Source organism: Saccoglossus kowalevskii, chromosome 7 (genome assembly GCF_978046115.1).
Source record: "Saccoglossus kowalevskii chromosome 7, keSacKowa6.1, whole genome shotgun sequence".
Classification (NCBI taxonomy): Eukaryota; Metazoa; Hemichordata; class Enteropneusta; family Harrimaniidae; genus Saccoglossus; species Saccoglossus kowalevskii.
Window position 1 is genome coordinate 23,252,091 of NC_140647.1, and position 11,690 is coordinate 23,263,780.

Sequence of the window (11,690 nt, forward strand, 5' to 3'; positions counted from 1 at the left end):
AACCGGGCCGGTCCTGTGCCAGTTTGTCCACTTCTCCCCAGGTATAGCCCAGCTTCCGGCCATTAGTCTCTAGGTACCGTCGCCAGGTGTTTCTTGGACGGCCCGTTTTCTTTTTCCATGTGGGTTCCATATTAGTGCTGCCCTTGTGATGTTTTGGATTGTTTTTCGTAGGGTATGTCCCAGCCAGCGTCAGCGTCTTTGATATCCCCCGTTCTATGGGCTGTTGACTCACTCTTTCCCATAACTCCTGGTTGCTGATCACATCACAAAAATAAAATCCAGTAAAAATGATATCTTTTTACCTATGATTTGCTTTTAACTCATCCAAAATTGGTGAAAATAAACCTCACACAAATTAGATAAAGTGTATTTATGAAGAGAAAAGTAATTCCAGCTAAAATAAAGTATCCTACAATATTAAAACTGGCATGCTGATTTGGGAAAAATTGCTAGTAAAATAATAAAAGTAGCGTGAAATGCCCAAAAAAGTTGGCGGTAAAGTATTAAAAGCTGGGAAACTTTATACGTGAACTATTAAATGTGGCGTGCAAAGTCGGGAAAGTTGCCCGGAAACTATTAAAAGTAGTAATTCCGTGAAACGTCACAAATGAACTACTGTAAAATACTTTATTTTAGCTGTAACGTTTTTTTTCACTGACAATAAAGTATTTTGCAGTATTAAAAGTTGTGTACAAAGTCGGAAAACGTTACCGCAAGTTATTACATGTAAATTAATCGAGCTGTCTGAAGTTAGGAAACGTGGTCTGTAAACTATTAAACATTGCGTACAAAGTAGGGGTAAGTTGTCTGTAAACTATAAGTAACAGTGCAAAGTCAGAACAGTGAGGATTGACATTCACTGGCACATTATAGCAGTTACGAGGCTTCGCATTTCTGGTTTTAATTTTACGCAAATTTGTTAAATCTTCGTCAGATTTTGAAAAACGTGACTCAAACTCCCTAACTAATAATATATGTAGTAACATGTCAACTTCTGACAGTACTTCAGTGTTAACATAACACTGAATCCACTGTAAAATGTGATGCAGGTATAAGCTTCAATTGTAAATATTTTGATTTATGGCCATTTATGCTTTGAGTACTACGCTAGTTACGGGGATTGCATTTTCCTGCTTTTCATTCGAATTGCGCCCTCTACGCGAAAGGCAGAATTGTCTAGAACTCTCGCGAGTTTTCACCACGCGAGATGAAAATAACATTTCTTCCGGGTTCGTAACACGAACTTGCGAGAACATTCTAGCAATAGCTATTTTTGCTGGTTCTAGAAAGTTCACAATGGCTTTATATACAAGCGCAGGTTACACTAACGATCAGATATCATACTCTAAACGAGCAGACAAGCAACTACAAGCGAACAGCGAGAGATATACAACAAGTCTACCTAATCATCGAAGAAAATATTGTTACCGACCCACGACATCAACATTACAACGAGATGCCTGCAAAAGCTATTGGTATCGACCTGGGGACAACTTACTCATGTGTTGGAGTATTTCAACACGGCAAAGTAGAAATCATCGCCAACGACCAAGGTAACAGAACAACACCTAGTTATGTTGCCTTTACTGACACTGAGAGACTTATCGGCGATGCAGCCAAGGGACAGGTTGCCATGAATCCGAAGAACTCAGTCTTCGACGCTAAGCGTCTTATCGGACGGAAATTTGACGACACATCTGTGCAGTCAGACATGAAGCTGTGGCCTTTTCAAGTTTACAACGACAGTGGGAAACCCAAAGTGAGAGCCGAGTTCAAAGGCGAAATCAAATCATTTACACCTGAAGAAATCAGCTCTATGGTCCTGACAAAGATGAGAGAGACAGCTGAAGCGTATCTGGGGCAAACGGTCAAAGATGCGGTCATTACTGTACCTGCTTACTTCAACGACTCCCAGAGACAAGCAACCAAAGATGCTGGCTTTATTGCCGGTCTCAACGTTCTACGAATCATCAATGAACCCACAGCAGCTGCTTTGGCATACGGACTGGATAAGAAGTCACAGGGAGAGAAAAATGTACTAATTTTTGACTTGGGTGGTGGTACATTTGACGTCTCTATCCTGACTATTGAAGACGGCATATTTGAAGTGAAGTCAACTGCTGGTGATACTCATCTTGGTGGGGAAGATTTCGATAGTAGACTGGTGAACCACCTGTTTCAAGAATTTAAAAGAAAGCACAAGAAAGACATCACAGGAAATGCACGTTCATTAAGAAGACTGAGAACTGCAGCAGAGAGAGCTAAAAGAACCTTATCCAACAGTACACAAACATCCATTGAGATAGATTCACTGTTTGAAGGTATTGACTTTTATACTAGTATCACACGTGCTAGATTTGAAGAGCTTTGCTCTGATCTATTTCGTGCAACGTTAAATCCAGTGGAGAAAGCATTGCTTGATGCCAAACTTGCCAAAAATCAAATCGATGAGATCGTATTAGTTGGTGGATCTACAAGAATTCCAAAAGTACAGCAGTTGCTGCAGAACTTTTTCAATGGGAAAACACTGAACAAATCTATCAATCCTGATGAAGCTGTAGCATATGGTGCTGCAGTACAAGCTGCAATCTTATCTGGTGACCAATCTGATGAAGTGAAAGATGTACTATTGGTTGATGTTGCTCCGTTATCCCTTGGTATTGAAACTGCTGGTGGCGTGATGACTAACCTGATTGATCGCAACACCCGCATCCCATCAAAAATGTCAAAAACATTTACAACATATGCAGACAATCAACCAGCTGTTACCATTCAGGTCTTTGAAGGAGAACGTGCAATGACAAAAGACAATAATCGTCTGGGATTATTCGAGTTATCTGGGATCCCACCAGCTCCACGTGGTGTTCCCAAGATTGAAGTGACATTTGATATTGATGCAAATGGCATTTTGAACGTTACTGCCAAAGATGAGAGTACAGGAAAGAGTAACCAGATCACCATAAAAAATGAAAGAGGTCGCTTAAGTAAAGAAGATATTGACAAAATGGTAGCAGATGCAGAGAAATATAAAGCGGAAGACGATGAACAACGAGAAAGAATCAGCGTCAGAAACTCTTTGGAAAGTTATGCCTTCAATGTAAAAGCTGCTGTGGAAAATCCAAATGTGGAAAGTAAGTTGAATGCACAAGATAAGGACGCGGTTCTGGGTAAAGTGAAAGAAGTGATGAACTGGTTAGACAATAATTCACTGGCTACCAAAGATGAGCTACAATACAAACTTGAAGAACTTCAAAAATCATGTTCACCTATCATGTCAAAATTACACGCAGGTCAAAATGGAAATGCTGGTGCCTCCGGACAAGGTCCAACTGTTGAAGAAGTTGATTGAATGAATGAAAAAACACATAGACTGAATGGAATTTTTATTTTTCCACACAATTTAATATGTACTGAAATATTTCTTTTTCATAGTTTTCTTTTTTTTTGTAATTGTGAAAAAGATAAATCCCATTATTTACAGATTTACCCCAATACATTTTCGGAGAATTACCATAGATATGTTGATTGTGCATGTTGTTACACAATAACAGTGAATAGATTCATTCATTTTTTTATATTTGCTCATATTTGACATTTTTGTGACAAATGTATTTTGGGGGGGGGGGGCATTAAACAGTTGTTGATAACTTTTTTTGTATATTAATATAGTTGATATATTTTTTTTATTGAAATATATTGAATATTAAATTTGAATAACACATTTAAATCTTGTCTGGTACTTGTCCTTCACTCATTTGCTCATATTCCCGGAGATTACTCCATCTACCGGTACTTCGTTTTAAAAACACCATGAGGTGGTGTGTGTTTACAGACCAAAAGAAATGTGGGTTTGTAAACCTACACGTTCGAGTGAGTGTTTTAGTCCTGTACCATGCTTTGTCATTAGCTCATGAATAATTCAATGCGTAACTTGACATTGACATGACCTTTCTTTCCCAGAGTCGTCCAATCCAATAGCTCAGTCATTTAAGGCTCTGCTGTGAGTTAGAATAGCTTCCAACTTTTTCAATAATTGACTAAGAAGTCTTTTCTTGTCCACTTTAAATGTTTCACCTTGGTTAGGACTGATTAGCTTTAGGTCTAAATTACAATAGTGGTTTACAATAATATGCCAGTTACCAGTAGCATATGAAAACAAATGTGACTGGTTTTAGCATAAAGAGATGTGTGAATTTACAAAAATAAACCAATGGCCAGAATAATACACGTGACCAAAAGTGGTGCAATATGAGACTAGTCAGCCAATCAGGAGGCTTCTAACATAAACATTAGCACATATTCCAAAACTGGACTTGCATGAAATAAGTGAATCGCTTCCAATCAAGGAAACTGATAATCTTGACATGTGAATCAAATTAAGCTCATTTACATAAGACATATTCGTTTCTTACTACAGTAATACTGTATTTTCTCTATTAGAAGTCTATGCATAATTGCATAAAAGACTATAGAGCGAATATGCTGCCCTCATAGTCCTTTCCCTTGTAGCATGTACCATATACAGAGACCTATTTACAATACATGGCTACAGAGACTCTATGCTTGAACTTTCAAGCAAAGAGACTCTGAATTGTTCAAGTTACGTAGAGTTTACAAAAGCATCCTTTAACAAAAATTACCATGTACGTAGTTTAAAAAACCATGCCCACATTATATCTCAATGTTTAATTAAAAATTAACCAAAATTTGAGTTACAGGCAACATAGATTTTTTGTTTTGTTTACTGTTTGTTTCCTGTAACTCAAATTCCAGTTACTAAATTTGAACGTTAAACAAAACAAAAAATACATATTACTGGTAACTCGAAGTTCAGTCAATAGTTTAAAGTTTGAGTTACTAAATATGGACATTCAGCAAAAACAAAAATGTACTGTGGTATACTTTATTTTTGCTGGAAATAATTTCTTTATGGAATTTATTTTCACTGATTTTTGATGAGTTGAATGTGAAATATAGGAAGAAAAGTATTTTATTTTCACGGAATCATCCCTTCAGCAAAAATAAATTCCAAGCGAAAATAAAGTATTTTACAGTATATTGCCTGTAACTTAAAGTACTGGTAATTAAACATGAAGTTACAATTTGGGCATGGTTTCTGAAATATTGGTGTGGCCATTTTTGTAGCGCAATGTTTTCATAAATCCATGTCTGTATCTCCAACAATTCAGCATCTCTAAACCAAATAGGGCTTTGATTTATTTTATTTTATACAAGTATGCCTTTTGTATTAATAGCGCCCTCTAGTGGTGTGTTGCTTCGATGATGTACTGTAAATTCATTAATTGTTCATTGGTTCTTAATTTTGTCTTTTTCGTTGATACGTAAAATCCACTAAATTAAATCCAAATGAAACGTAAAACAATAGAACTTATCGTTTCCCTGCCAAGTTTGTGTACATGGAATTTTACATGTACAGGAATGGTTTATTATTAAGTTACCCTTGCAAATTATATACCAATTTGTTAATTCGCCACAATATTTGAGAATTTATTTTCTAAATTGAGTGTATCTTTCTCACCTTTACCATTTTTCAAAACTTTTCGACACTTCTAACTTCAACATTCCCGAGCATTCATAAAACCTTCACGAGCATATTGATAAAGTTGTTGATTCTGACACTTGAGGGCGCCATTCCCAACTCATGAAACAATTAGGGATACTTAACTAAAGCGACAATCTCAGGTCTTTCAGACACCAGAATTAAATAAACACACGATACAATATGCAAAATATAAGGTATTTACAAATTTTTGTATTGCAAATAGAGTCTTTTTCCAATAATAAATTTTTCTTGAAAAGAACAAAGGATGAAAATGTCATTGTCAAAAAATAACAGCAAAAAAACAAAAAAAAGACAATTTCCCCCTTTTCTGTTTGCCACATATACAATATAAAAATTCCAAAAAAAATCTACCACTGGTTATTAAATATTTAACCAGAACATTTTCAAGATATGAAAATATATGAAATAGTGATAGCTCGCAAAGCAGAGTTACACGTTACCGTGCATACACCTCTGTCTTTTATATTATATACAGTAAGCCACTGTTGGTTCAAACACTATTATCTTGCAATAGTGCCAGTTTGAAAAGAACAAAGGATGAAAATGTCATTGTCAAAAAATAACAGCAAAAAAACAAAAAAAAGACAATTTCCCCCTTTCCTGTTTGCCACATATACAATATAAAAATTCCAAAAAAAATCTACCACTGGTTATTAAATATTTAACCAGAACATTTTCAAGATATGAAAATATATGAAATAGTGATAGCTCGCAAAGTTACACGTTACCGTGCATACACCTCTGTCTTTTATATTATATACTAGTACAGTAAGCCACTGTTGGTTCAAACACTATTATCTTGCAATAGTGCCAGTTTGGGTAAATAAACTTATCTATGGACCTATTTTGTTTTTCTCTAAGAATTCTCATCCTACAAACTTAACAAATTTGGGCTCGCAAATGTAAAATAATCAGGCAAAAGTTATAATACATCTTTACATACAAAAAAACAAAGCTGTGATTCTTTGCTAAAGAAATTACAAACCCACAGAAATGGGAAACTAATCTGCATGAATTTTGAATAATCAATGCAGTATATTTTTTAATTAATAAAGCTGTACTCATCATAAACAACATAATTGAGTGTATAAAAAAAGCATTTTTTTTTGTCCTGAATAAAGTTCATTGTTTTGTCCTAATTGCTACGACACTGAACATGTCATGTAAGATATTGAATGCCCAAATTAATGTAGAGTTTTGACAAGTTGATGGTCAGAAATTCATTTATATTTGCAAAATATACACAAATGCAGATGAAAACGAAATATCAAACAATAGCCCGAGTTTGAACTGCAGTGCGCTGTCATTAAAAATAAATAATCTATGTAATTCGATTTGAATGATTGCAAAATGAAGTAATTGCGGCATCAGATTTGTCCACTTACTGTAAACTTCATATGGAATCAATGATTGCATAAACAACATTATACATGCGCATAATCAAAGAGTCATGAGCAATAATATAAATGCGCATAATTAGTATCATGAGCAATGATTCGTCCAGTATCCCACTTTGAAATACAGTATAGAGTGAAACAGTTCTTTGAACAGACTGATTTACATATTTCAAACAAGAATACATCGTTCTTCTTAGCTTTTTCTGCATTAGAATTTATTGCAATGGTTTAATATGTAATTAAATGCTTAATTATTCCTGCAACACTCTTCCTCATTGGCTGCCAAGTAACCATTCTGACTGACGCAATAATCAGGTGTAAATCTGGCTTTGTTTATTGGTTGGCTGTTTTAGCCAAAAAGTGTAAAAATTAAGACAGGCTGCAGTTTCAGTTATCTAAATTATCAGCGTATGTATGAATAAATAAATCAAGCGTCAATCTGGATCGTATCATGATTTCTCTTAATATAGTCAAAATAAAAAAAAAATCCATGCTCTTACAAATTTATTCAGTAATAACCACGCAGGTGAATATTTTCAAAGCTTTAGATTTCCCCGATTTTGAGTGGCAACTCGTTTTGTTTTATTTTGCAAATCAAAATCGGAGCAGATTAAATTTATACAAATTCATTTTTGTACGAGGTAGACAACTTCTAGCGTTGTAACGCTGAGCGAAGACCATTGCATTGATTTTCAGGCTTTTCATTTGAACTGCGCCCTCTACGCGAAAGGGAGCGGAAAATTGAATTTTCTAGAACTCTCGCGAGTTTTCGGCACGCGAGATAAAAATATCGTCTCTTCCGGGTTCGTAACACACGAACTTGCGAGAACATTCTAGCAACAGCTATTTTTGCCGGTTCTAGAAAGTTCACAATGGCTTTAAATACAAGCGCACGTTACACTAACGATCAGATATCATACTCTAAACGAGCAGACAAGCAACTACAAGCGAACATCGAGAGATATACAACAAGTCTACCTAATCATCGAAGAAAATATTTTTACCGACCCACTACATCAACATTACAACGAGATGCCTGCAAAAGCTATTGGTATCGACCTGGGGACAACTTACTCGTGTGTTGGAGTATTCCAACACGGCAAAGTAGAAATCATCGCCAACGACCAAGCTAACAGAACAACACCTAGTTATGTTGCCTTTACTGACACTGAGTGACTTATCGGCGATGCAGCCAAGGGACAGGTTGCCATGAATCCGAAAAACTCAGTCTTCGATGCTAAGCGTCTTATCGGACGAAGATTTGACGACACATCTGTGCAGTCAGACATGAAGCTGTGGCCTTTTCAAGTTTACAACGACAGTGGGAAACCCAAAGTGAGAGCCGAGTTCAAAGGCGAAATCAAATCATTTACACCCGAAGAAATCAGCTCTATGGTCCTGACAAAGATGAGAGAGACAGCCGAAGCGTATCTGGGGCAAACCGTCAAAGATGCTGTCATTACTGTACCTGCTTACTTCAACGACTCCCAGAGACAAGCAACCAAAGATGCTGGCTTTATTGCCGGTCTCAACGTTCTACGAATCATCAATGAACCCACAGCAGCTGCTTTGGCATACGGACTGGATAAGAAGTCACAGGGAGAGAAAAATGTACTAATTTTTGACTTGGGTGGTGGTACATTTGACGTCTCTATCCTGACTATTGAAGACGGCATATTTGAAGTCAAATCAACTGCTGGTGATACTCATCTTGGTGGAGAAGATTTCGATAGTAGATTGGTGAACCACCTGGTTCAAGAATTTAAAAGAAAGCACAAGAAAGACATCACAGGAAATGCACGTTCATTAAGAAGACTGAGAACTGCAGCAGAGAGAGCTAAAAGAACCTTATCCAACAGTACACAAGCATCCATTGAGGTAGATTCACTGTTTGAAGGTATTGACTTTTATACTAGTATCACACGTGCTAGATTTGAAGAGCTTTGCGCTGATCTATTTCGTGCAACGCTACAACCAGTGGAGAAAGCATTGCTTGATGCCAAACTTGCCAAAAATCAAATCGATGAGATCGTATTAGTTGGTGGATCTACAAGAATTCCAAAAGTACAGCAGTTGCTGCAGAACTTTTTCAATGGGAAAACACTGAACAAATCTATCAATCCTGATGAAGCTGTAGCATATGGTGCTGCAGTACAAGCTGCAATCTTATCTGGTGACCAATCTGATGAAGTGAAAGATGTACTATTGGTTGATGTTGCTCCGTTATCCCTTGGTATTGAAACTGCTGGTGGCGTGATGACTAACCTGATTGATCGCAACACCCGCATCCCATCAAAAATGTCAAAAACATTTACAACATATGCAGACAACCAACCAGCTGTTACCATTCAGGTCTTTGAAGGAGAACGTGCAATGACAAAAGACAATAATCGTCTGGGATTATTCGAGTTATCTGGGATCCCACCAGCTCCACGTGGTGTTCCCAAGATTGAAGTGACATTTGATATTGATGCAAATGGCATTTTGAACGTTACTGCCAAAGATGAGAGTACAGGAAAGAGTAACCAGATCACCATAAAAAATGAAAGAGGTCGCTTAAGTAAAGAAGATATTGACAAAATGGTAGCAGATGCAGAGAAATATAAAGCGGAAGATGATGAACAACGAGAAAGAATCAGCGTCAGAAACTCTTTGGAAAGTTATGCCTTCAATGTAAAAGCTGCTGTGGAAAATCCAAATGTGGAAAGTAAATTGAATGCACAAGATAAGGACGCGGTTCTGGGTAAAGTGAAAGAAGTGATGAACTGGTTAGACAATAATTCACTGGCTACCAAAGAAGAGCTACAATACAAACTTGAAGAACTTCAAAAATCATGTTCACCTATCATGTCAAAATTACACGCAGGTCAAAATGGAAATGCTGGTGCCTCCGGACAAGGTCCAACTGTTGAAGAAGTTGATTGAATGAATGAAAAAACACATAGACTGAATGGAATTTTTATTTTTCCACACAATTTAATATGTACTGAAATATTTCTTTTTTATGGTTTTCTTTTTTTTTGTAATTGTGAAAAAGATAAATCCCATTATTTACAGATTTACCCCAATACATTTTCGGAGAAATAGCATAGAGATGTTGATTGTGCATGTTGTTACACAATGACAGTGAATAGATTCATTCATTTTTTTATATTTGCTCATATTTGACATTTTTGTGACAAATGTAATTTGGGGGGGGGGGCATTAAACAGTTGTTGATAACTTTTTTTTGTATATTAATATAGTTGATATATTTTTTTTATAAATATTGAATATTAAATTTGAATAACACATTTAAATCTTGTCTGGTACTTGTCCTTCACTCATTTGCTCGTATTCCCGGAGATTACTCCATCTACCGGTACTTAGTTTTAAAAACACCATGAGGTAGTGTGTGTTTACAGACCAAAAGAAATGTGGGTTTGTAAACCTACACCTTCGAGTGAGTGTTTTAGTCTTGTACCATGCTTTGTCATTAGCTCATGAATAATTCAATGTGTAACTTGACATTGACATGACCTTTCTTTCCCCTTGGTTAGGACTAAGCAGCTTTAGGTCTAAATTACAATAGTGGTTTACAATAATATGCCACGGTTACCAGTAGCATATGAAAACATATGTGACTGGTTTTAGCATAAAGAGATGTGTGAATTTACAAAAATAAACCAGAATAATACATGTGACCAAAAGTGGTGCAATATGAGACTAGTCAGCCAATCAGGAGGCTTCTAAGATGAACATTAGCACATATTCCAAAACTGGACTTGCATGAAATAAGTGAATCGCTTCCAATCAAGGAAACTGATAATCTTGACATGTGAATCAAATTAAGCTCATTTACATCAGACATATTCCAATTCTTTCTACAGTAATACTGTATTTTCTCTATTAGAAGTCTATGCATAATTGCATAAAAGACTATAGAGCGAATATGCTGCCCTCATAGTCCTTTCCCTTGTAGCATGTCCCATATACAGAGACCTATTTACAATACATGGCTACAGAGACTCTATGCTTGAACTTTCAAGCAACGAGACTCTGAATTGTTCAAGTTACGTAGAGTTTACAAAAGCATTGAGTAACAAAAATTATCATGCACGTAGTTTAAAAAACCATGCCCACATTATATCTCAATGTTTAATTAAAAATTAACCAAAATTTGAGTTACAGGCAACATAGATTTTTTGTTTTGTTTACTGTTTGTTTCCTGTAACTCAAATTCCAGTTACTAAATTTGAACGTTAAACAAAACAAAAAATACATATTACCGGTAACTCGAAGTTCAGTCAATAGTTTACAGTTTGAGTTACTAAATATGGACATTCAACAAAAACAAAAATGTACTGTGGAATACTTTATTTTCGCTGGAAATAATTTTCGCTGAAAAGGCTTTTTGGGCATTCTTTATGGAATTTATTTTCACTGATTTTTGATGAGTTGAATGTGAAATATAGGAACAAAAGTATTTTATTTTCACGGAATCATCCCTTCAGCGAAAATAAATTCCAAGCGAAAATAAAGTATTCTACAGTATATTGCCTGTAACTTAAAGTACTGGTAATTAAACATGAAGTTACAATTTGGGCATGGTTTCTGAAATATTGGTGTGGCCATTTTTGTAGCGCAATGTTTTCATAAATCCATGTCTGTATCTCCAACAATTCAGCATCTCTAAACCAAATAGGGCTTTGATTTATTTTATTGTATAC

At 35.9% G+C, this 11,690-nt stretch overlaps 2 protein-coding genes across 2 annotated transcripts; both read left to right on the top strand.

The window, feature by feature from the left end:
- The first annotated feature begins 1,242 nt into the window (after positions 1-1,242).
- On the top strand, positions 1,243-3,727 carry LOC100378929 (heat shock 70 kDa protein 1A-like). The gene has a single exon (XM_002739580.4). The coding sequence runs from the start codon at positions 1,457-1,459 to the stop codon at positions 3,347-3,349; it is 1,893 nt and encodes a 630-aa protein (XP_002739626.1). The 5' UTR covers positions 1,243-1,456; the 3' UTR covers positions 3,350-3,727.
- A 4,069-nt stretch (positions 3,728-7,796) lies between these two features.
- LOC146740869 (heat shock cognate 71 kDa protein-like) lies at positions 7,797-10,280 on the top strand. Its single transcript, XM_085501326.1, has one exon. The coding sequence runs from the start codon at positions 8,191-8,193 to the stop codon at positions 9,904-9,906; it is 1,716 nt and encodes a 571-aa protein (XP_085357452.1). The 5' UTR covers positions 7,797-8,190; the 3' UTR covers positions 9,907-10,280.
- The last annotated feature ends 1,410 nt before the right edge of the window (positions 10,281-11,690 follow it).